Below are 24,320 nucleotides of genomic sequence, written 5' to 3' on the forward strand. Positions count from 1 at the left end.
ATGATGACAGGGAATTTCAAAGATGTATTTAGAGAAGGTCAATGAAACAGCTACTCAGCTGCTTAGGGTGAGTCTCTTGCCATGCATAAACCTGTTAAGAAATCACCCATGCATTCACAAGTTGAAGCCAACAACTTGATAGCAGAGCAGCTGACAGATACATGAGTTCCACTGAAAGAAGCTTTAAAAGAAAGGGGAAAGCACTGGATAGGATAGGGAAGAAGCAGCACACAGAAGGATGCAGACAGAGCTGAAGAAGTGAACCAGGATCATGATCTTCATTGTGGCATGAGCACAAGATAACCAAGACAATATTCTTCCTGGTAAATGAACTAGGACAAATTAACAATATTTTCTGGATAATTTACCTTATCAAAGGATTAAACTTTCTTCTTCACGATGGGGCTGCACGGTCAGAGAAAAACAAGGATGTGCAGCGTTTGTGTGGAGATGAAAGAAAGGGGTAGGTGGAACTACCAAAAACATTAGAGAGAAGAGTGCAATAGGGTGGAGAAGCAGAACAAGCCAAGGGGGAAGGTAGTCAGAAAAAAGGGATATGCAATACAAAGCAGAGACTGGTGTTGGCAGGGTCACATTAAGAAACAGAGGCCATACATGTTGAAGGCAATTAGAACACAATAAATGGAAAAGAAAAAAAAAGTAAATGGGAAAAAATTCAACAGTTCCTTCAAAGAAGGGAAATAAACAACTGCCCAACCACTTTCAAACTTACAGCATAGTTCTTTTTATTTTTGTTTGTTTGGTGGTTTTTTGGGGGTTTTGGTTGTGTTTTTGCTCGTCGTTTTTTTTTAATTTAGTTTATGTGATAGAAGAAGCCTATCCCTCAAACCCTGAAGGCACCAGTAAAACTGATTTTCAGCTGAGTCACAAATCATCTATCTTCACTTTTATAAAATAAAATATTTAAGTAGATTCCTGGGAGACTATAAGATAAGATTCCACAAAGTCTCTAAATCATAAAATAAATGAAACTGAACACTGCTTTGTATAAACAGTGTTTGGGGATACATTCCAAGAGATACGATGGGAATGGAATTAGCTTGAAGAATATGAAGAGCAATCCACTCTTTGCAAACTTATCCACAATCTAAACCACGTTATTTTCATCCACTACAAGCCGGAATGCTGATTTTAATGCTAAATCTGTTCACAGGCTTGCACTCTGAACTAAGGTAAAAAAGGGCAGAGATCATATTTGTTAAGAATATGACAAACTTGTTACTTTAAGGGTGCAAACAGAAATAAGCAAATTACCTTAGTTATGACTACTTTCAGCCTGTATTAAAACAAATACTATGCCCTGATATGCACAGAATTTTCCCTCTAGCTATTGATCACTGTAGATTAAGATTTCAAGTCATGTGAATCATGATGGCTCCTGAGCCTCCTGTACTTAGAGAAATATATCAGACTTCAGCTGCATAAATTAGTAAGTCTTATAAATAAAAACACACCGAAGCTCTGTCTTGCTGTACATAAAAGATGGCTAGCCAGCTAAACAATAATGCCTGTAAAGCACCCTGATACAAGATGTCACCATTAGATGAGCATCTATTTCAAGAATCTTCTGCAGGTCTCTTGAAAGATCCTAGTTTCTGACATGTAAGACACTCCTCCTTCATAATAATGGGAAAAAAAAAAATTGCTTTGAACACAACCACCACAAAAACTAATCTCTCTGTTCTTCCTATGTAATTCCTTTCCATACTGGGGAAAAATGAGCAAATTCTGAGACACGTGAAAAGAATTCTACTAATTATTGTTACTAATTCTTAAGGTGATGCAAATGAAAAAAATACAGGTTTTTCTAATAATCACAAGAACTCTTAAAGATCTACACAGTTGTACTATCAAGCTTTTAAAACTCTTAAGTTCCAGGAGTGAGTACATTCATCTTTACTGAGGAAGGCATACAGAACAATTAAGTTAAAAGTTTCAGATTTCTAATAAGATATGCATAAGAAAAACAAAATACACACACACACACAAAAAAAACGAAAACAAACAAAACAAAAAAACCCAACACCAAAACACAAAAATCAGTGCCAACTATGGTACACTGCTCTTATAACAAACACCTGACACACAGAACATGACCTTAACATAGGAAAAAACATAATGGTCTATTTCCCCAACATCAGTATTTTGGTTACCACCACTTTGGCTTGCACACTGCCACCACAGCACTGCAGGAAGAGCATTATGAAGGTGATGCAGCTCTAAGCAATCAGATGAGGTTACAAGTATCTGAGAGGCAGTGCCCTTTGCTCCTACCCTCTCCACCTCCCAGCAGCTGCATTTTGCCAATGGCATGATTAACTCTGCGTGGCAACAAAGCCGTAAGGAGCAATGCAAGTGAAAAAGCAAACTCTTGCAACTGATTAGCAGCACTGGAGGCAGCAGCTGAGATAAAACAGCCACCAGGGACTGCCTTGTTTAACAGCTCACAGGGACACTCAAACCAGCTACACAAGCAATCTGCCTTTCATATTGTCTTCTGTAGAACAACAAATTTCAAATGGTTTCTATTTTTTTTTACCCCAAAGCATTTGTTTTAGCCTACAGGTTACTACAGGCAAAGCGCACTGTGTTGCTAGTGAACAAGCAACAAACTGTTGCTATTCCATAACAATCTATTTTAAGAGTTGTTCAGACTGTTGTGAGATTTTAGGGACTTTTGCAGAAATTATTTAACTCCACCATTGACCTTCCTCAAACACTGGTCTGAAATGACCTTTAGCTGCTAAGTTAAATGGTAACATACTCCTCTTTAAAACACACTAAAAGACAACAAAAACCAAGCCACTTTTAATGGGAGTGTCTGAATCAGGAAGTGATGTATCTCAAAACATCAATAAGTGAAAACAACAAAAATTTAAGACTCTAGGTTAGACATGGCTTATGGCTGGTCATTCACATCTGGAACATACCATTTTTTAATCTTCCTATACCCTTATAAATAGGGAATGTACTTAACATTGTTGGAATTTTACAGTTAGCAAAATCAATGGAATAGTTTGATATTAACTCTAAAACATACAGGAAACCTAGAAATTTACTCAGAATACAGAGAAAATACTTTCTCACTACCAAAGAGCCATTCCCCTTGCTTGTTTTATATATTGTTATAGAACCATTATTTTGTTTAGAACTAAACAGTATATCTTTGCATACTTTGCATTGCAGTGGGAGTGTAAACAAAGTGGTACCAGGTGAAGTAGAATTCACTTGGTCACATATGTGTGCGTTGATTCAACATCCACGTTCTATGTAGCACAATAACATAGCATAGCATAGACAAGCCCTTCAGTTCAGTACTTGAGCAGCAGTTAAGCTGGGTGACTCAGATGTTGCCTAGCAATGCAGCGCACCATGCTAAATTACAGTAACGATGAAAGACCCATCACATTACTTAGTATACCAATTGCGTAATATGTTTAATTGTTGCTTTCAGAAGAAATGAGATGTTAGGGCACAGGTTTTCTGAAACTTTAACTTGTGAATTGATAGCAGGCCATGTCACGGAACAACTTAATTCTGTAGCCCAGGGATATAACAGCAAAGTTGATAAGCAAGTGATGATCTAATATTATTTTCCAGATGCCAAAGAAAATACATTAGGATCAAGTTTGCTCTAAGGCTACAGACATCATGTGCATGCAAACCAAATAGTAGTAGTATCTGAGATATAACAGTATGTATGAGAAATGAAGCCCAATGCCTTAAACTGATCACTTTCAATTCCTGGGTTTTTTTTGTGTTTGTTCCTGTTTCTCCCCATCATCCTTGATCTCTTCTGCCCCAGTTTCCCCATTCATAGTCTTATCATTTTATTTCTTTACATTCTTCTCTCCGAAAGTAGAGTATAAATATATATATGTATATATACACACACACTGCTCTTTGAGAAGCACTGGTAATGTGGATAAAAATGTCTTATCAAGACTCTGAAAGGAAGCAATTGCAAAAGTCATAGAGAGTGCTTCAAAAGAAACAAAGGAGTGTACAAAAACCCCAAGTAAATTGGCACAACATATTAGTTTGCTTTAAGTGAATGCTGTCCACACACACAAAGCAGTCAAGAATTTCAGTCTTACTGTTATCTCATTGTTTTAGTATAGTGTATAAAGCTAGTAATCTTCCAGTTTTCTATATAGAACTGAAAACCTCATTCCTATAAGTGGAAATATACTCTTTACATACCGTCATCTAGGGACTGAAATCCACACTCCTGCTGTTTCAGTTAATGGAGTTACTAGTAATGACAGTAGCTAGATATTCTTTCTGTTTCAGAGTGAAGGACACAGAAATTTTGCCTTTGGTTTGCCAGAACACTGCTGACTGTTTCCAAGCATCCTATATTCTAATCCCAGATTTGGAAGAACAAGCTTGGTTCCTGTGCTGTTCGGATCTTTCTTCCCAAACTTTTCAGGGAAGACATCTTTTGTCCTCCTCCTTACCTAATACTGTTCAGCCTCACTGAGACACTCTAGCCTATGGGAGGGGTATTCTATTTTCCATCTTTTGCTAATTTCCTTCCTTTGCTCAGAGGTAACAGCATGTGGAGAGAAAAGCACTAATACTACATTCCATGTGTTTCTGCATGGCTTTATCCCAACAACTCTCTTGTACACCAAAATAGGGATTCTCTTCAAGGGAAGCTGGTGGCTAAGCACTTTATTGGACAGAAGCTCTAGGCAGAGGAGACAAACTAAATTTGGGGGCTACTTACTACCTGTAGGTGACAGCTTTCTCAATTTTATTGCATAACAAAGAAGAGTTTTTAGGAGGATTACGCACAGGAAAGTGCTATATAAACTCTTTTCTTCTAAGAAGTACTTGCAATTTGTCATTAAGAGCCCCACAGCAACTTTTATAATTCTGCTTTTATGCTAGGCCCTACATGCATACAGACACAGAAAGGGACTCAATTTCTCATACAGACTGTGAACATCAAATTATCAATTTAATAAGAAAAATGTGCAACTGAAGTTACTGGGCCCCTGCATAACAGTACAGCAGGATAAAGTAAACACATTTTTAAGGTCCTTCTGAAGCTCTTTAGGTAACAGCAAGTTGTTTGTGCTCTTTGAGAGGGGATTTCATGGAGTGTTTTCTTCCCTCTGTCTATACCAACAAACAGGATTGATAATGTTATTCTACTTCTCTTACAGAGAAGACTTGTGGCATAATACAGAAGAACTACTAGTGTTAACATAGGTACTTGTAAACAGAAATTTAAGTCAGACTCATGAATGTCAGCCTTTGAGGTAATGACTTTCTAAGGAAACTACAATATGCTGGGCTATCAAATTTAAGGTCATTCAAAGAGTGTGTCAAGGCAGGTGAAGCATGTATTTTGAGTAGTGAAAATGCTATGCTGAACAGGTAAATTGGCAAAGTGGTATCAACTTCTGGGAACACATAAATCTGCTCCAGCCACTCTCTTTCACTGCAAATAAAGAAGTGGATGGTAGGTGTCCCTTTTTTAGGAAGTATTTTTCAAAAATTATTCCCATAAAATAGGGAGAGAAAAGGACAAGCATAGAAAAGCCTTTTAAATGTAGAAATTTGGTCACAAAACACTAGGAAAACAAGTTTTGTGGGTGGACAGAGAGAACTGAATTTTTGCATCACTTTACCAGAATAGAAATATTTTTTTATTACTTCATGGCTCACCAGTGAGGACATTTTCAAATAACCAAGAGCAACACACACACAAAAGAAGAAAACCAATACCAGTTCTTAGATTTTCATCTGCTTAAACCAAGCGACATAAAAAAAAAAAAATCAGCAAAGCACCAACCATGAGACATGTAGTATTTAGCTTTCAGGCTAGTTAAGAATTAGGGAAAACACATTACTATTTTGATTTGCACTGAATGGTTACTATGAAGTTTTACTTCTGATGTTAAAACATAACAGCAGATGTAGAAATCCATAATATAAGGGGGGGAGGGAAAACAGTGTTTTGAATGCTGCTTGTAAGGATTAGCAATGTAACTATTTTTGTACTAATCTGAAGCACACCAGGCAGATTACATGCTGGACCTCCTTTACAGAGGCTACTGTTTTGTCAGGAGTTATATTTAAGATTATTTCTACTCATTTTGCTGCATTACTGTGTATATTTTGATTATACGTATATATATTGCATAGTCCAAGTAATTTTGATGTTTCAATCTTAGTACACAAAATACATTTCCTCAAATTTATTTGTGTCTCACTCCAAGTAAATTGTGTTCAACTACACCCCACGATCTGTTGTCACCAATGGAAACAAATAATTTACGAAAGGGCTGTGCTAACAATCTTGCTTTCTATGAAGACCAAACCACAAAAGCAACTCTAAATTTAGGTAACAAAATAACATTCTGCACTTTAAATAGGCAAGAATGAGAACACTGCAAAAATGCCAGACAAAATAAATAAATAACCTTAGTTCCTTAATTTCCCTCTTGGTTAATTAACACCTATAAATGACCTTTAGCATTGACAAGTCCAACTTCATCCAGAAAGCCAAGGTTTAAGAATATCTATCCAAATAGGATTGATTACTGATTACAGCATTGTGAGGAACACAATTCAATCTGATTTTTTTTTTTCTTTTAAAGGATGGAACTGCATTCCTGAGTAAGCTGATGTGACTGCCAATGAGGTGAAATGCAGAGTCATCACACTAGGATAACACTGATGTTACCATTTCTACATTTATCTGAAGTACAGAACATACATCATTTTAGACTGAAATTAAACCTAGTCAGAAATATTTTTTCTTTATATTGTTTGGAATTAAAAACATATTGAAATGATGCATTAAGAAAATTCCCTTCTATCTTTGTGTTTTTCAGACCGTGTCTGCATCCTTAGGCAATGAAACCATTTTTATAATTATAATAAAACAACTGTTGACTTTAAGTTAAGAAAATTATTGTCTGAATGACTAAATACTTCAGCAAACATAATAACTCCTAAGTTTAACACACAGAAAAATCACATGCTTGAACAGGTACGTAGAATCATAGAATAATTAGGGTTGGAAACCTTAAGATCATCTAGTTCCAACCCCCCTGTCATGGGCAGGGACACCTTGCACTAAGCCATGTCACCCAAGGCTCTGTCCAGCCCAGCCTCGAACACCACTTCTTCATATGCAAGTCTGCTTAAACCTACTTCAGTTTTACTCTTCTGCTCAATGTTTATAGAGGAGGTCTGCAACTCTAAATTTTTACATCAGTTTAGTCAAAAAGCATCTATCCTTAAGCAGAAAAACTAAAAGTTTGCCACTAGAAAAACTTAGTTTGTAGTACCAAGTACAGCAGCAATTTTATGTTCCAGCAAGAAATACAACTGAAGCATCCACCTGTATTTCAATGAAGAGAGGAATGGTAAAAGAGTCAACCCCCTGTATTTATTTCTTATTTCTGGACATTGAAGTTTGGAAATGTAAACTGAGAATTAGAGATCTCAATATTTGCTTTCTCCTAAAGCCAGAAGACATGCACATTACTGAACTATAGTCCTAACAAGAACATATCAACACATCCTGCAAGAAAATGTCTAGAATATTATTTTTATTATTTTTGAAGAGTAGCAGAGAGAGACAGTCTACCACTTAAATCCAGTTCCAAACAGTATTTGGAACAATTTTCTAAAGCAGAAGATTGGGCAGACTTTCTTCCTCTTGAGTTTGCAGCAGTATCACAATTGCTAAATTTAATTTTGTTTTAGCAACAGTTTGGTGCAGATTTATTTAGTTTTGCTTTTAATGGTTGAATATGTAACCACTCAACTGTAATATATCTTCTAATTTCAAAGACTATTTTAGACTCCCTTTGCCATCCTTCTGCCTGCTAATGCTTCATATCCCATCCAACATGTAATTACTATTGTCAAGCTTGAGAAAACGCAGGAAGATTCCCTCTCCCAAATATACAGAGGAGGAGTGAACTGACTACTGCTTGTCTACTTGCTGCAGGGTTAACTAGCACAGAATAACACATACAGGCACCTTCAAAGAAAAAGATGAATATTCGTATTTAGAATACTGAATACGACTCCTTGAAAGGCCTTTGGAAACTAATGAGTACAGTTTACTTACACAAGCATGACCTGTTTCTATCAGTGGCAGATAAAATAATATTTAAAAGTATGACTTCTAATTAGACTAGACTATTTCAGTTGGAAGGGACCTACAAAGATTATATAGTCCAACTGCCTGACCAGTTCAGGGCTGACTAAAAGTTAAAGCCTGTTATTAAGGGCGTTGTCCAAATGCCTCTTCAACACTGACAAGCTTGGGGCATCAGTCACATCTCTAGGAAGCCTGTTCAGTTGTCTGACCACTCTCTCGTTAAAGAAAGTCTTTCTCATGTCCAGTCTAAACATACCCTAAAGAACTGTTACTAATCTAATTAGACAGTGTTCATATACAGATAATGCAATATACACCAAGGAATATTATTTGGATTTGGCTGTTAGTTTGTGTTTGTCCATGCATGTGCATATAGTATTTTGCTTCTTAGTGCTTAACGAAAATATTAAGTTTATTTAGTTCCCACTGTAGATGAAAGAACACATCTAATTGTTAGAAGCTGTAACATTAAAGTATTATGCAAAGGTGATACATGTTTTGGCATAACAGTAAAAGCCACGCTGCAGCTTGTCAACATGCTACTGGATCTTATTTTTGTAGGGTTATTTGCTAATTAATCCTTTGCTAATGAAAATCTGGAGCAACTGTTTACTATTACTAGTAATTGTGAAAACATCAGGGAAAATTAAAACACAAATCCTTTTACCATTTACCACAGTTTCTTGTGTGAAATGTTTGTGCAAAAAAAAAAAAAAAGAACAAACTTTTACTAAAAGTCTGATGTACCTCCAAAATCAGTTGAATCTGGGTAAAGAGTGTTACATTTATGCATCCTCCCCAATCAATTTACTATATTAAATATTTTCATTTTAAACACCTGCGAGAATAATTGGGAAGAAGTAGTTCAGAATTCTTAGAGAAATTACTAAGGGGCTCTTCTTTCTATCAGATGGAAGACAAAATAATTACGCACTATAAACATTCTGTTGCCATTTTACTCTATTTTAAAATGTATGTTGCAAAGATTAAAATAATAAAAGGCCACCTTAATCCACGTAATGGTACGTATCACCTGTCTCTGTCAATGCGACATTTAAAAGCATCTCTTTATTAGAAACACAAATCAATACACTCAGGGGACTGCTATAACTGCTTCAAGCAATTTGTATTATCATTTCATTCTTGATGTTCCTACTCAGAGCAACTTGCTATGAATGGTGTGAAAATGGTAACCTGTCACAATTGATTTTTTCTAAACCTCTTGCAAGAATTTTTTCCTTTCTTAATATAATTAAGGATCTTGGTACTAAACACAGGTTTAGGTTGTAAGATAGAGCCTATAACTGAAGTTTCATTTTTTCATAATTGAGGGTTCTCCCCAGCTCACATTAGAAACATTACCAATGAAATGAAGAGCTATTTGCTTTGTTTTGAACTGAAAGAACCTCATACAGAGGGAAGCACTCAAACTTCTGATGTCTTTTCCACAGACAAATCTCCTGACAGCATTTTCAGTGCTTACAAAAAACCCTGGAAGAGTGTTCTGGGTACTGACTGGAACCTCAGTTACCTTGCTCTACGTACTTGGGGAGCCCGAATACATTTCAGTAGTCTGTTATAAACATCCCTTAAAACTACTAGGTAGCTTTAGCCAAATACTTTACAGTAAAATAATCTAAGTGAAGTGAAAATTAATGTTTAGCTGTGAGAGAGAAGTATAAAAGTCTGAAGATGTGCATTTATACTTCAAAGACCAATGTTTCCATTGGTACTTGTAATGCTCCTAGCTAAAGGAAGAATAATTTTACTTCTGAAATGAGACTGAAGCAGAACTGACTTAGAATCACAGAACAGTTCGGGTTGAAAGGGACCTTAAAGACGATCTAGTTCCAACCCCCTGCCACAGGCAGGGACAGCTTCCACTAGATCAGGTTGCTCGAAGCCCCCTCCAACCTTGCCTCAAACACTTCCAAGCATGGATTTCTCATTCCAAACTTGCAAATTTTTGGGTTTAGGTACATCTATTTTTTAAGTTTTACAAAAACAAAAGTAGGAAATCACACAGAAAGGCTAAATTACCTTATTTTTTGGATTGGAGGTGTTCAATACACTTCTAGTTTCTTTGCCTGTGTAAATGACAACACCAATTACAGTTCCTGAAAAACAAACAAACAAGAAGTAATGCAGAGGTGTCAAGTATCACAGAATAACAGAAGAGTTTGTGTGGGAAGGGCTTAAAGCTCCTCTAGTCCAACCCCTCTGCAAGGAGGAGGGACATCTTCAACTAGATCAGGTTGCTCAGGACTACATCTAGCCTGGCCTTGAATGTCTCCAGGGACATTAAGTAGTTAAGAGAAAATCTGACTGAATTAATGCTTGTGGTAATTTACTGTCCCTCAAACAAATCAACTTATGAAAAAGCCCAAACACTTATGCAATGTCCATCCTATCGTGAATGGTGTTTTTCAGAAGTGACTATGAAGGGTTGTTGTAACTTCTTTAATTAACATTCATAGAAATGACAACATGCTTCCCTTTTTAATAGAAACAATATTTTCATTGTAACTGCTTAAAAATTTGTATTTTACCTTAAAATATTCTCCACTGTTTTCAGAAGTTAATGCACAGCATAACTGCATTTCACAAGGAATACAAAAATGAGTACAATAAACACATCACACACAAACGACCTGATATTCTGTCATCTATTATGATGTAAAAATCTACTTCACTCCATTAATTACTTTGATAGAATCCCATTCAAAAATATTCTCCTGTTTATTAACTTATTAAAATGATTCCCCAGTTCCAATTACCTTTCAGTCAATTTTTACTGCATAGTAAAATCTGGCTTCAGCATCACTAAATAAAGTTTTATATTAAACAAAAACTTAGGGTTTTATTAATAGGCCACTATCACACTTCATAGCACAAAAGAACTCCCTTATTGCTATTACTTTTTCAAGTGACCTGAATGCTTTATGGCAGTACTACCAATAATATTTTTTGTTGGCTTTATGCTGTAAAGAAATAATTAACATGTCAGAAACACCCTGCTCAACAAACTTTAAAAACTGCAGAAATATTACACATACATCTGGCATAAATTAACTTAATTCATCTTTGGAAATCAGGACCACGTGCCAAGAACTGCTATCACTACTCTTGTAGTGTAACAGGTCATAAAATATTGAAGGAACATGCAAAGAAAGAAAGATGACAGTTAAAGATGTCGGCATTAAAGAAAGGAAGTTTCATTTACTGAAAAATGAGAATGAAAGTGAAAACTTCAAGTCCACACATAAAACATCAAGGACTATACATCTTCTGGATGATAAAAAATTAGTTTCTCCTATCATTTTCCCCTCTTTACTACAGCCTTTTTATAAGGCTTCCCTTGACATAACATTTTCCCCAAAGCTGCAGATTTGCACAATAAAATGGAGGTAATATGCCCCCAACACATCCCAAAATTCCTCTTGACTTTTGTAATAGTCATTGATCCATAATTCTGAACTCTTTCTACTGGTCTCTAACCAATGCCCCTATTCCTTTGGGACACTTTATTCTGAAGTGATCCTCTGATCTGACCTTTGTCCAACAGAATACACCGGGTGACATCCTGTAGAGAATCCCCTCCTGCACACCCTGACAATCTCTACCTTTGTAGGTCCTTAGCTCAGTAAAAACTGGGGAGGACTTCTCTGTTCCAGCTGGCAGCTTTCCACTAAATTTCACATGGCTGAGCTGCTGCAGCAGCTCAAGAGAAAAGCCATCCTTACTTGTCTCCATTTTGCTGCTTGAAAAGTTGGTTTCAAGGGTGAAAGTTGGATAAAATCCATTCTGATGACTGAATTTTGATCACAATTTTGGCTAAATCTGACTGATCTGCTGCTTTCACGATGCTGTTGATCTTTGCTTTTAAAGGTCTGAGAATGTTAGTTACTAGCACTGCATCACTATTACCTAGGGTTCCTTAGACTTGAATTACATCAGCGGAGGGAACTCGAAGACTAATTTTAGTGGTGTCCCACAGTGCTGCACCAGGGGCAATTCTGGTGTTCTGGATGGGTTTTCTTACCCACTGTTCTTCTTCACTATCCTCAGCATCTCAGCTTATTACCAGCTGTGAAGATGCATACTTACACTAAACGGTGCTCTGGCCCACAGTAGAAAGAACTGAATTCAGTTGGAGTTCCTGGAAGCACAGCTGTACTACAAGCCTGGGCTTATTACAAGCAATGACTCGAGTGCAAACTGACTCTTATTAAGCAACCTCTGATTGGGAAGGGCAGAGTGCCAACAGAGAGAGAAGTTACAGGAGATACTACCAGAATAAACTTCTGGGCCTGGACAAAATGCAAAAGAGGACTTGTGCAGAATGGGCACACACAAATAGTCACACATGCTCAGAATCTGGTGTGTGATCTCAGGCACTATATGAGCCATATAAAAACAAGAGAGCACTCAAAGTTAATTAAATTTGTGTGTAGGACTTGGCACAAAATAGTGCTTTTTACAGCTGTGCAGTTATACAAATTGTTCTCATTTTATCTAAAGTGACTTTGAAAGAGTGACACCTGATCAAAAAATTCCATTAATACAAATCTCCCCTTAACAGGTATCTCAGCAGGTCTCTCAGAAAACTGCATTATCTTGTTTGGAGTTTGAACCACACTGATCATTACAGTAAATGGAGAGCAAAAAGTTAAAGTTCATATGGTAGTGGGCCTTTTGAGGCTTTTTAAATTTTAATAGCTGGCTTTCCCCTCTCTTTCCAAAAGGAAATCTACCAAAAGCTTTCAACAAACAAACACCACAGTCAGTAATGTAACGGACACAAATGATCTGAAAATAATTTAATTAAGGATAACCAAAGAGATTTTCAGAATACTTCGTGGTTTAAATTATTTGGCAATATTTAAAGTTGTCTCTTCAGTGATAACAGTTTTAAAGTTTTCACTAACCAAGCCTTCCTTTTCTTTCAGGCAGTATTAATTCCACAGCATTAATTCAGGCAGTATTAATTCCACAGCATTAATATTAATATTAATTAAGAATTAATTAAGAATTTAAGATATTAAGAATGGCACATAGACTCCATACCTTGCTGTTACCTTTCTGAAACTCACTGGGTTGTAAGTGGAAAAGTCAGAATATTTTTTCCTTTCTCACTTCTGAAAGAATAACAAAAGGATGGCTGCATGCTTTGGACTTAAGAGAGTGGCTTTTGATTTCTATCCCTTCCAGAGACTTCCATCATGATCCTGGCAAATTGGTCTTTGCAGTTTTTGTGGTTCAGATAAACACTATACACAGCCACCAGATCTACATCAGGGCTTCACAGCAAGGGGCAGAAAGCACCTCAGATTTGGTAGCAGTCAGAATGTCCATTTAGGTAGCTAAGCTATCAGTTCCGAGACTAGAACATCTGGGTATATATCAGGTGTGACAAAGTGTTGTGGGTTTGTTTTTTTTTCCGTTTAGCTTACTGTTATTCTAAGGGTAAGGAGACATACTGAAACAAACGAAACTAAGCACCTTCCAAATGTGCAAGTTTGAGAAATCTCACCCTCCTGAACATTACTTGTTGATAAAAAAAAGCTGTGGAAGAGCTTGCGTTGTTTGACACTACATGACTTTGTTAAGCCAATTTTGTGGTGCCTAAAATAAAACAAACAAACAAACAAATAAACAAAAAAACCTCTTAAAATTATAGCAAATGTTTTTTCTTGCCACTTGTACTCCCTAGCAATAGACTTTTTTTTTCCCTTTCTTTTTTTCCTATAGAATCCATTACTGTAGTATCCTGATATTTTCCTGAGCTTTCATAATTTGCACTCAACATGCAGCTGGTAAGATTCTTTGAAACCTTTATACATTTACATTTACTGTTACTGATCTGCAAAGATGATTGATTTGTGGTCTCTCTCCACTAGAACTGTCAAGACATCAGCAACCAAAGCTCAAGTTTCCTGAGGTATTCCCCACATAATTCCCCAAACACTTTTCTTAGCCTGACCTTGGCCCTCTGTATCACCTTGAGAAATAGCAACAGCACGTTGCTATCTATATTTGTCTTATATCTTGGAGATAGTGGGCTCACCTAGCTGATGCAGTGTGTTTTATGCAACATGTCAAAGGGAAGATCAGGAAATTCAGCATATATTTAATCACCAGAAGGAGGAAAATGGGAAGGAAAACTCCCCCACCAAACAACTGCCCTGTATGTCCTATGCAATGTGTTTTTAAATAAGGCTTTGTATCTGAAACTCAGCTACAATCCCAGGCATCAGTGATGTAGTTCCTTGCTCCACCCCCAAGACTGAGAGCAGCAGTCAGCAATAGGTCAAGATACTAGTGCAGGTTGACACAGAACACTTTGTAACAACCCCCAGGGATTGGCAAGTACATAACATAGTCCCAACAGCAATAGGTCACGTACTTGCTTGGCTTAGTAACATGGTGTCCAGGCTGCTTACAGGAACACCAAAAGAACCAGTCTTCCAATCTAGGATACTGTAACGACTGCCATACTGAAGAGTTTTCTAGGGTAGAATTCTACCTCCTACCATCTGGGCACAGGCTACAAACCCACTTCCTTGAATCAAAGTGGCAAAGTCATAGAACAGTAGGCTTCTGCATGGGCATCTTATACTTCTGGGTGAAAGATTCCTGCATGTAAAAGAACTATGAGCCAAGACAGTAAGGAGTCTGAAATAGTTACAAGTGTGGCTGAGGTGAGCTAGCTAGCTATGGAGTAGAAAAACTGCACGACTTTGATTTGCTACTGGCTGTTTACTCTTCCATTTTCATGGAATACGAGTGGCACTTGTCTGCAGAGGTTGTATGCAAGCATAATCTTCTACTAAACTTTTCAGATTATATTCAAGGATTATGACAGGCCATGATACTGGAGGGGACGCAGTTGTGTAAGCAGAGTTCATCTCTGATATCCTGTCATGGCAAGCTTTAAGCAAGGCAGTTATAGATGTGTCAGTGACAACTGTTTTTATTAATAAGATTTTTAGTTGTCACAAACCTCAGAAATTCAATTCTGAAGTCTAAGGAAAAAAAAAAAACCCACAAAAAACCCAACCCTAAAAAAAGTCAAATTTAATTAGGTAGCATCAAGTATCCTAACTTAGCTATATACACTCAACTTGGAAGTGAGATGAGAACAACTGAATGACACATCAGTTAACAACCAAACCTGGAACATCTTGAACAGCTCATTATTTTGCCTTATAGTCTTCTTCATGACTATATGCAGAGTGCACCTGTAAGACCTTATAAATTCCTTATACGATAAGCAACAGACTGAAGGCTGTAATTTCCTACTCTTTGTTAAAAGTCCTAGTCCTGTCAAATGCTAAAATTACCTCCACAGAGGCAATAATTAATTCTGAGGATCTGGATTTAAGATGCCCTACAGAACAAGCAAATATCCAAACAGAAATCTTACATGCTTAATAACTGCAGTACCTACATGAGAGGAGCATATTATGACAGTATTAAACTGTAATTAATACATGAGATATCAGAAATGAAATTGATGTCAACATTTTGATTAGAAGATATGATTAATGTCACAAAATCAGTTACTGAAGGAAACTGTTTCTCTCTGCTTCCTTAACTCAACCAACTTCTGTCTGCACATCATAACACCATTTTTAATTACCTGATCACATGTTATTTTTCCCTTCAGAAGGGGCTGTATGCAGTCTTGAAGAGCCCTTCTGTAATTTCACTTTGTGTCATCCAGGAAGTCTCCCTTAGAGACCTATTCCACTATTCAAAACAATGGTCCAACAAGAGAACTATTTTCTTCTAAGTTTCTGTACTATCATCATTAGTCCTTCATAAACAGAGCACTGTTGCCATTCATTTGGGTGCCAACTTTAGATGGCATATCAAGAAGCTTCACAAATAAGCTAAACTTCTAAACAAAAGTCAAATTACCTATCCTGGAAATGAAAACATGAACTGGTTTTAATTAAAATTCAGAATTACTGATACACAATTTCTGATTTCGCAAATATATACTCTTTGAGTGTAGCTTTCCCTCTTATATGCAACTTTGGGGAAAAATAAACTCAAATATACACTGCACTGAAATTTATAATTCATGAGCAGCATCTTTTTACAGAGTTACAAATCATGGCTACTTAAGTTAAAGATCTAAGAACAATTTTAGGCACCACTCATGTGACAGAAAGACTAGTTTCTCAGTGCAATCAAACCAAACAACGCTGAGCATCAAAGAACATGACTATGTTTTTACACTCCGGAAAGGAGCGTTCAGTCACAGAATCTTCTGCCACCTCCTCAACATTGAGCTCTTCCCCACAGCCTTCAAGCAGGCCCGTCACTGATGTAAGAAGGCTTTATAGCAGGGACTAATTTCACAAGTTGGATGGAGACCCTTTTTCTACTTTTTTTCCTCTTCCTCCAAACAGAACTGCTAAGGAAGATTAAAAAGGTATGCAAATATTGTGGATAGCACGATGAAACTGATGGGACGGCAGACAACGGGGAAGAGAGAGATGAATAGGCTGGGAGAAAAGAAAGATTTTCAAAAGCCATTAATATTTCATACTGTGAAAAGAAAGATTTTAGATACATGATCAGCTTTGCTACTGTAACTCTTACCTGAGGCAACAACAGTGCTTGCCCATAATGTATTTTCTATGCTTAGGCTTTCATGAACTGCTGGGTCACTGTCTTCCTGTTAAAAATATGAACAAATAATAAGTAAATCAGCATCACAAATAGTCATAGTTAAGAACAGTGCCAAACCAACTGAATAACTTGCACAGGATGTCTGCATCCCTATATCAATCACTGTGTAGTAGTATTCATTTCACATATTTTGTTTGTATGCACACAAAAAATAACTTTCCAAGAAGTGAAATATTGATTTAAGTTGATATTAAATTATATTCACAGAACTCAATTGTGTTTTAAAAGGAATATATTCTTATCCTCAGATAAGAAGAACAAACTGAAGAACAGTTTGCTATACCAAACAGTTAATGTGAGTTACGAACACTAACCACCAAAAATTAATACCCAGTTCTTTATGACAGTTTAAATCATCTATAATCCATACAATAAGTTACGGTCATCATCAGTTCGCAACCTAACTGACATTATATCAACTTCAGGGAAGACTATTTACACTTCTAAAAAAAAATAAATAATAAATGTACACTTGTGTTGTCTTACCACATACTTAGAAAATACATATCCAGTGGGACAAATACTTCCAATCGGAAATTGCTTCCATGATTATTTTAAACTTTCCTTTTTTTTTCAGTCCCCTCTTTCCTCACACGCAATAATGGTCCATAGACTGTAAACAGACTAAATCTCTCATAATCAATTTGGAGAGTGGACAGACTTGTTAGTCACTAGCAGCTGTGAAATGTGCCATTTACAACTAAAGAAACTTTAGGAGGTAGGATAATCAAGTGTATTTGACAGAATTACAGATTGTGCTAAACATTTGCAGGAAAAGGAAGACCACTGATTTACCAAAGTACACAATCAATTCTACATAATATCAATAATCAAAACTTATGTCCATTATTAATCTGTTTTGAAACAATTACCAAGCAGAAGATGTGCTGCTTAGAAACCTTTATTCCTAAAGAAGAAAGATCTCAAACTAAACAGACATGCTTTTGAATGTATTTCAAAATATCCCTATACAGCAAGGAAACTATAGCTCTTTTCTCTGAACTGAATCAAAATCATTGTTTAAAAAGCACAGATAACCATTCTGTCAAAAATAGAGGGGAAAAGAGAGAGGATATAAAATTAGCTGGAAGAAGAAAACCACAAGTTTTTAATGAAGACTCAGACAAGAAGTAAAAATTCTGTCAAGACTCATCAATGTTCTATAAGATTAGTCTTTCATTAAGGAAAAAGAGAAATATTTTTTTTATTCTTACCGAAGGAATAAATACTGCAAGAATTATTTGCCATACTCTGAACAGTTAAAATACATTAGGTTTGAGATGACAGCAACTGCAAGCCCGCTCTGATGGAGTAATATATCATGTAGGAATCTTCAGTAGTTGGGGAGTACTACAAAGAGCAGAAGTGAATTCTAAGTTATTGCTACATAGCAACAGAAGTACTTAATATTGAAAGACCAAGGAGTGTTCAGCTCTAGAGAACTGAAAATATATCTATGAAGGTAAAACAGAATCAGCAGCTTGAGCAATATTCAAAACTACCGGTAGTAGTAGTAATGCACAAAGCCTTGATCACTGAAACGTTAAATATAGGAAAAGTACTCTGACCTAGCTCAAAGAGTTATCATTTATAGCAATTATCAATCATCTAACATTTGTAACTTATTTCCTGAGAAGAATTCTTTTATATGGTTCATCCACAACCTAAATTCATGAATTATCCACGAATAATTTTTCTTAACTTCATAATGCTTAGATTCCTGATTTATGATTTTTCCTGGGTTATTCAGACTGGAATATTTCTGCTTTCTGAAACCTAGTTAAGCAGTGTATAGACATGTAAGTCTAAGTAGAAATTACCTAACAATACTAGTCTTTCCAGAGTAAGATACTAATAATATTGTAAAAATACTAACTGCAGCTGTTTGGGGCATGGCAGTCAATGGAGAGATTGCCATCTACACATAATGTTGTGGATTAAGCTCAGCCAGTAACTCAGAACCATGCTGCCGCTTGCTCACCCACCCCACCCCTTCTTTCTCCCCCAGCTCCCAGAGGGATGAGGAGGAGAATCGAAAGAATGTAACTCCCAGGGGTTGAGATAAGAACAGTCCAGTAACTAAGGTATAACACAAACCACTACTGCTACCACCAATGATAATAATGATACGGGAAATAACAAGGGAAGAGAATACAACCGTTCACCACCCTCTGACCGATACCCAGCTCAACCTGAGCAGTGACCCAGCCCTTCAAGGTGACTCCCCCAGTTTATATACTGGGCACGACGTGCTGTGGTATGGAATACCCCTTTGGCTAGTTTAGGTCAGGTGTCCTGTCTCTGCTTCCTCCTGGCTTTCCCTGCTCTCTGGCAGAGCACGAGACTCAGAAAGTCGCTGGTCGGAGTAATCATTACTGAGCAACAACTAAAAACATCGGTGTTATCAGCGTTGTTCCCAGGCTGAAAGTCAAAACCACTGCACTGCACCAGCTACTAAGGAGAAAAATGACTGCTACTGCTGAACCCAGGACAGTATCCACCCCTTATTCCATACCATTCACATCGTGCTCAGATCCCACATTTTCAATATAACATCACTCTTATATACATATACATATATATATATACACACATACATACACACACACAAAGAGAGAGATATCATTCCTTAGTGCATGGACCAATCCCTATAAAGCTGCTGAGATGAACTCATGATGTCGGGCTCCATCTCTTGTAACAGCCTTTCAGAGCGGGAGAGGGAGTGTGCAGTGTTGGATTGTTGCCTGCTGATGACACCGTGGAACTCGTCTGGTTTCATCAAAGTACATTCTTTGATGAGATGATGGTTGGAGGGGAGTCAGGGCCAGACACTGGTGACCTGAAGACATCTAGTTGGTGGGCTATAAAAGTGCTACATAGCAGGCAACAGCATCTACTTGAGTTCATTGGCTGTTTTCATCTAAAATCAAATCCCCTTAAGGTACACATCGGACTTCCCCATCTTCCCGCATTGCCCACCAAGAACATCCGGGTCCCTAAGCAAAGCAATCCCATGAGTGGGTTTGCCTTTACCTGAAGCAGGAATAACCCAGACTGTCTTCCCCAGCAAATTCTTTATGTGCACCACTGGAACTTATTCCCTTCTACAGCATGTAAAAGTCCTGACTGCGCTGGGCCAGCCCTGCTGGCAGATCCTCTGGTGTTGACCAACCAGGTGGCTTTTGGTAAACATATATCCCAATGTTTGAAAGTCCCACCACCCATTGCTCTCAATGTAGTTTTTAACAGCCCATTGTACCGTTTGATTTTCCCAGAGGCTGGCGCATGGCAGGGGATGTGATGTACCCACTCAATGCCATGCTCTTTGGCCCAAGTGTCTATATGGTTGTTCCAGAAATGAGTCCCATTGTCTGACTCAATTCTCTCTGGGGTGCCGTGTTGCCACAAAATCTGTTTCACAAGGCTCGGGATAGTGTTCCAGGCAGTGGCATGGGGCACAGTGTATGTTTCCCGCCATCCCGTGGTTGCTTCCACCATGGTAAGCACATGGCACTTGCCTTGGCAGGTTGGTGGGAGCGTAATATAATCAATCCGCCAGGCCTCCCCACACTTATACTTCAGCCATCCTCCTCCATACTGAAGAGGCTTTAACCATTTGGCTTGCTTAATTGTAGCACGTTTCACAGTTGTGAATAACCTGGGCAATACTGTCCATTGTTAAGTCCACCCCTCAATCATGAGCCCATCTGTATGTTGCATCTCTGCCCTGATGGCCTGAAGTGTCATGGGCCCACCAGGCCAGAAAAAATTCACCTTTATGTTGCCAATCTAAGTCCATCCGAGCCACTTCAATCTTAGCAGCTTTATCCACTTGTTGGTCCTTCTGGTGTTCCAGAGCATGAGCATCTATATGGTGTACCTTCACCCACCAGGTTCTGCACTTGGGCAGCGATTTCTTGCCCCAGTGCAGCAGCCCAGATGGGTTTACCTTTGCTCTGCTTCCATTGCTGCAACCACCCCCCCCCCCCCCCCCCACCCCCCCCCCAGGGCATTTGCCACCATCCACGAGTCAGTATAAAGATGAAGTACTGGCCACTTTTCTCGTTAAGCAATGTCCAGGGCCAGCTGGATGGCTTTCACCTCGACAAACTGACTCGATTCACCATCTCCTTCAGCAGCTTCTGCAACTTGTCGTTGAGGACTCCATACAGCTGCCTTCCATCTCTGATGCTTTCCCACAATACGGAAGGACCCATTTCCTTTATTATTAGTAGTAACTCAGGTATAACACAAATCCCACCGCTGCCACCAGTAATAATAATGATAAAGGAAATAAGAAGGGAAGAGAATACAACACCTCACCACCCACCAACCGATTACTCATCCAACCCAGCAGTGCCTAGCCCTTCCGGGTAACTCTCAGTTACATCCCGGGCACGACGTGCTGTGGTATGGAATACTTCTTTGGTCAGTTTGGGTCAGGTGTCCTGTCTCTGCTTCCTCCCGGCTTTCCCTCCTCCCTGGCAGAGCATGAGGCTCACAAAGTCCTTGGCCAGACCAAACATTTGAGCAGTAACTAAAAACATCGGTGCTATGAGCACCGTTCCCAGGCCGAAAGTCAAACACAGTGCTGCACCAGCTACTAAGAGGGAGAAAAAATGACTGCTACTGCTAAACCCAGGACAACAAGGCATAATACTTTTTCCCTTTCTGACAGTTTATTATATGGTGGGGTCTCTGGACCAGTCACAGTGGGGTGCTTTTGCCACCTCCTCCTGGTCAGGCTTATTTCAGCCTCCAGTACAGTCAACTCTTGTTATCCTCCTGTCGCTCCAGAAATAGAAATGGGTTCCACCCCTTGCCAGCTTGATGGCATCAGGATACACTGTGCACCGGTATCTAATAGAGCCTTATACTTCTGTGGGACTGATATGCCAGGCCATCTGATCCACACAGTCCAATAAATCCGACTGTCCCCTACCTTCACCAGGCTGGAGGCAGGTCTAATAGTGGTCACAACACTGGTCACTTATGTCTTGTGTAAAGGGATTAGTCTTTTTTATCACAGGAGCTGGAATAAAATCCACTCTTCCACACCATCTGGGAACCTGCTCACCAGAGACTGAAGCTGCAGCTTTCATGGGATGATCATCCTTGACCTTTGTTCTCCTCTTCAATTCATGCACCCGTTCCGCCAGAGCTGAGGTAGGTTTTCTATCCCATTTTCTCATGTCTTCTTTGTGGTTCTGCAGTTAAAACCAAGTCCTGTCTCTGCTTCCTCCCAGCTTCTCCTGCTCCCTGGCAGAGCATGAGACTCAAAAAGTTGTTGGCCACAGTAAACATTACTTAGCAACAACTAAAAACATCGGTGTGATCAGCGCTGTTCCCAGGCTGAAAGTCAAAACCAATGCACTGCACCAGCTACTAAGAAGGGGAAAAATGACTGCTACTGCTGAACCCAGGACAACATACAACTGACCACATCCAGTGGTAAGTTTCCATACAGAATTTACTCCATACGGAGTTTCAGAACCTGTTTCTAGAACACTAGAAATAGGACATAAACTAGCCATGCGTGAGCTGAAAACAGATATTAAATTTTTAAATTCCTATCATAAGCTTTTCAAGAATTTCTGAATTTAACAGGACAACTTGCCTGGAATTCTTTCATAGAGACAATGCTGATTAGGCATTTGTGACAAGAGTGGAAAGCTGCCATCTTCAAACCCAACAGTAGGCCTGGAACCAAGCAAGAATCTTAATTTCACACAACATGCCATGAGATGCACAGACTATTATTTTCAGTCAGGAACACATGTTAACCTTGACGCCTTTACATCATCCAAAAACTCTTCTGCATAGTTCAAACTTTTCAGCTTGCTTGCAAAAAAAGGAAATTCTGCTCAAGTATTCTGAGTAATAAATAGGTGGATTTTTTTACTGCCTGACTAGGTAAATTGAAAACAATGTACAGGTGTACAAGGAAAATGCTTTTATTTATAGAAACTCTCTTCTGTACTTCAAAGAGCAAACAATGCTGGAGTTTTTCAGAGGAGTCCCCAGCAGGCATATAGGATGATGCGTGCTAACAGAGAGCTGACCACAAAGATCCCACAGTTCAGCAAACACTGCAACACTCTTGGAAATGAATGGATCAGTCTTTCACAATCATCAGCATACAATGAGAGGACATTGATGTGAATATCATACATGCAATGAATTTAGTTTCAATAAATGTAACGGGTTTTACATTTTGCCCTGAGAAGTTTCATACAGAACACCCATTGTCATCAGTGGGACTCCATATAGCTATTCCCAAACACTGAAAGAGATAATTTCCCATCTACCACTTACTAAACCTGCAATCATATTGAAATAGTAGTTTTTACATTATGTTGAATTCCAGCATGAAAAGGAATCTGAATTTTGACAGGAGAATTGTGTTTTAACTAGCCATTACCACAGAATTAATATACACAAGAGATACAGAAAAGCTGCAGAATTCAAAGAAACGGTCACTGCTAAATCTTTGCATAACTTTATAATTTTAACTTCAGGTAAGACTAAAGTAAGACTTCAGAACAAAACAGCTATAGAAAAAACACCTATGATTTAACAGTGGGGTTATACTGTAGGTTAATATACCATACAAAAAAAGTGGACAGGTGCTTCCAGGCAGTGACATGTAAAGCGATGCACTTGCCAATTTCACGGAGTGATGAGCTATGAGCTGATCAAAACTACTCAGAACTCGTAACTACTCCAAAACTGTCATGAATATTGAGAATACAAATTTTTGGATTATTACAAATCTAACAAACCACTAACTTAATAGTTGGTAACAAGCTAAAAGCTTAGAAATTATGCTTCTATACAAAGAAATCCAGGCCTTAATTATATAGCTCTAAATCCTCTCTCCCCTGCCCTTATTCCAAACAGAAATGAAGAACTGAAAAATGTTCAAAAAGGGCAACAAGGGTGGTCAATGTAGCATCCATACGAGACATGATTAAATAAATCTGAACTCTAATGAGGAACACGACAGACATCTATGAAATAAGCACCTAGGAAGGGAAGATAGATACTGCTGTCGCTTACCAAAGAAGAACAAAATTGTAAATAAAGCCAGCAAAATTAAAACAGGCAATTGCTCTCCATAAAAACATGTAATTAACCTGTACAACTTATTCCTATTTGAATGCTAAAAGATTACACAGGTTCAAGGGGGGGCTGGGTAAGTTTGAAGAAAGACAATTCACTGCAGATTTCTTAGAGAAACCAGCTCTGAATCTGGAAGTTCCCACATCATGAGTTGTAAAAGGATAGAGGAATCTTCTGAGGAGGCATTACCATCTCCTTACTCTAGTCTTATTCTGTTTCCCAGTACTCTGCTTCTGACTATTGTCAGGAAGAGGATACTAAGCTTGGAAAATCTTTTTTTCTGCCTTAGTTTATTCTTCAGTTAGTAGATTTTAAAGACAGTGAATTCCAAAACTCTTCC

At 38.1% G+C, this 24,320-nt stretch overlaps 1 protein-coding gene across 7 annotated transcripts in view; it reads right to left on the reverse strand.

Annotated features, from left to right (window-relative positions):
* The window catches only part of ATP9B (ATPase phospholipid transporting 9B (putative)), a 170,136-nt gene that overhangs the window by 60,285 nt on the left and 85,531 nt on the right, over positions 1 to 24,320 (reverse strand). For all 7 annotated transcript variants that reach the window (XM_057424399.1, XM_057424401.1, XM_057424397.1 and 4 more), the window contains 2 exons: positions 16,769 to 16,844; positions 10,196 to 10,272 (listed from right to left, as the gene is read on the reverse strand). In XM_057424399.1, coding sequence (XP_057280382.1) covers positions 10,196 to 10,272; positions 16,769 to 16,844 — 153 coding nt within the window. The remainder of the gene's footprint in view (positions 1 to 10,195; positions 10,273 to 16,768; positions 16,845 to 24,320) is intronic.

Source organism: Pezoporus wallicus, unplaced genomic scaffold (assembly GCF_028554395.1).
Source record: "Pezoporus wallicus isolate ANWC-B61680 ecotype Strahan unplaced genomic scaffold, APGP_CSIRO_Pwel_v1 contig_5485, whole genome shotgun sequence".
NCBI classification, from domain to species: domain Eukaryota; kingdom Metazoa; phylum Chordata; class Aves; order Psittaciformes; family Psittacidae; genus Pezoporus; species Pezoporus wallicus.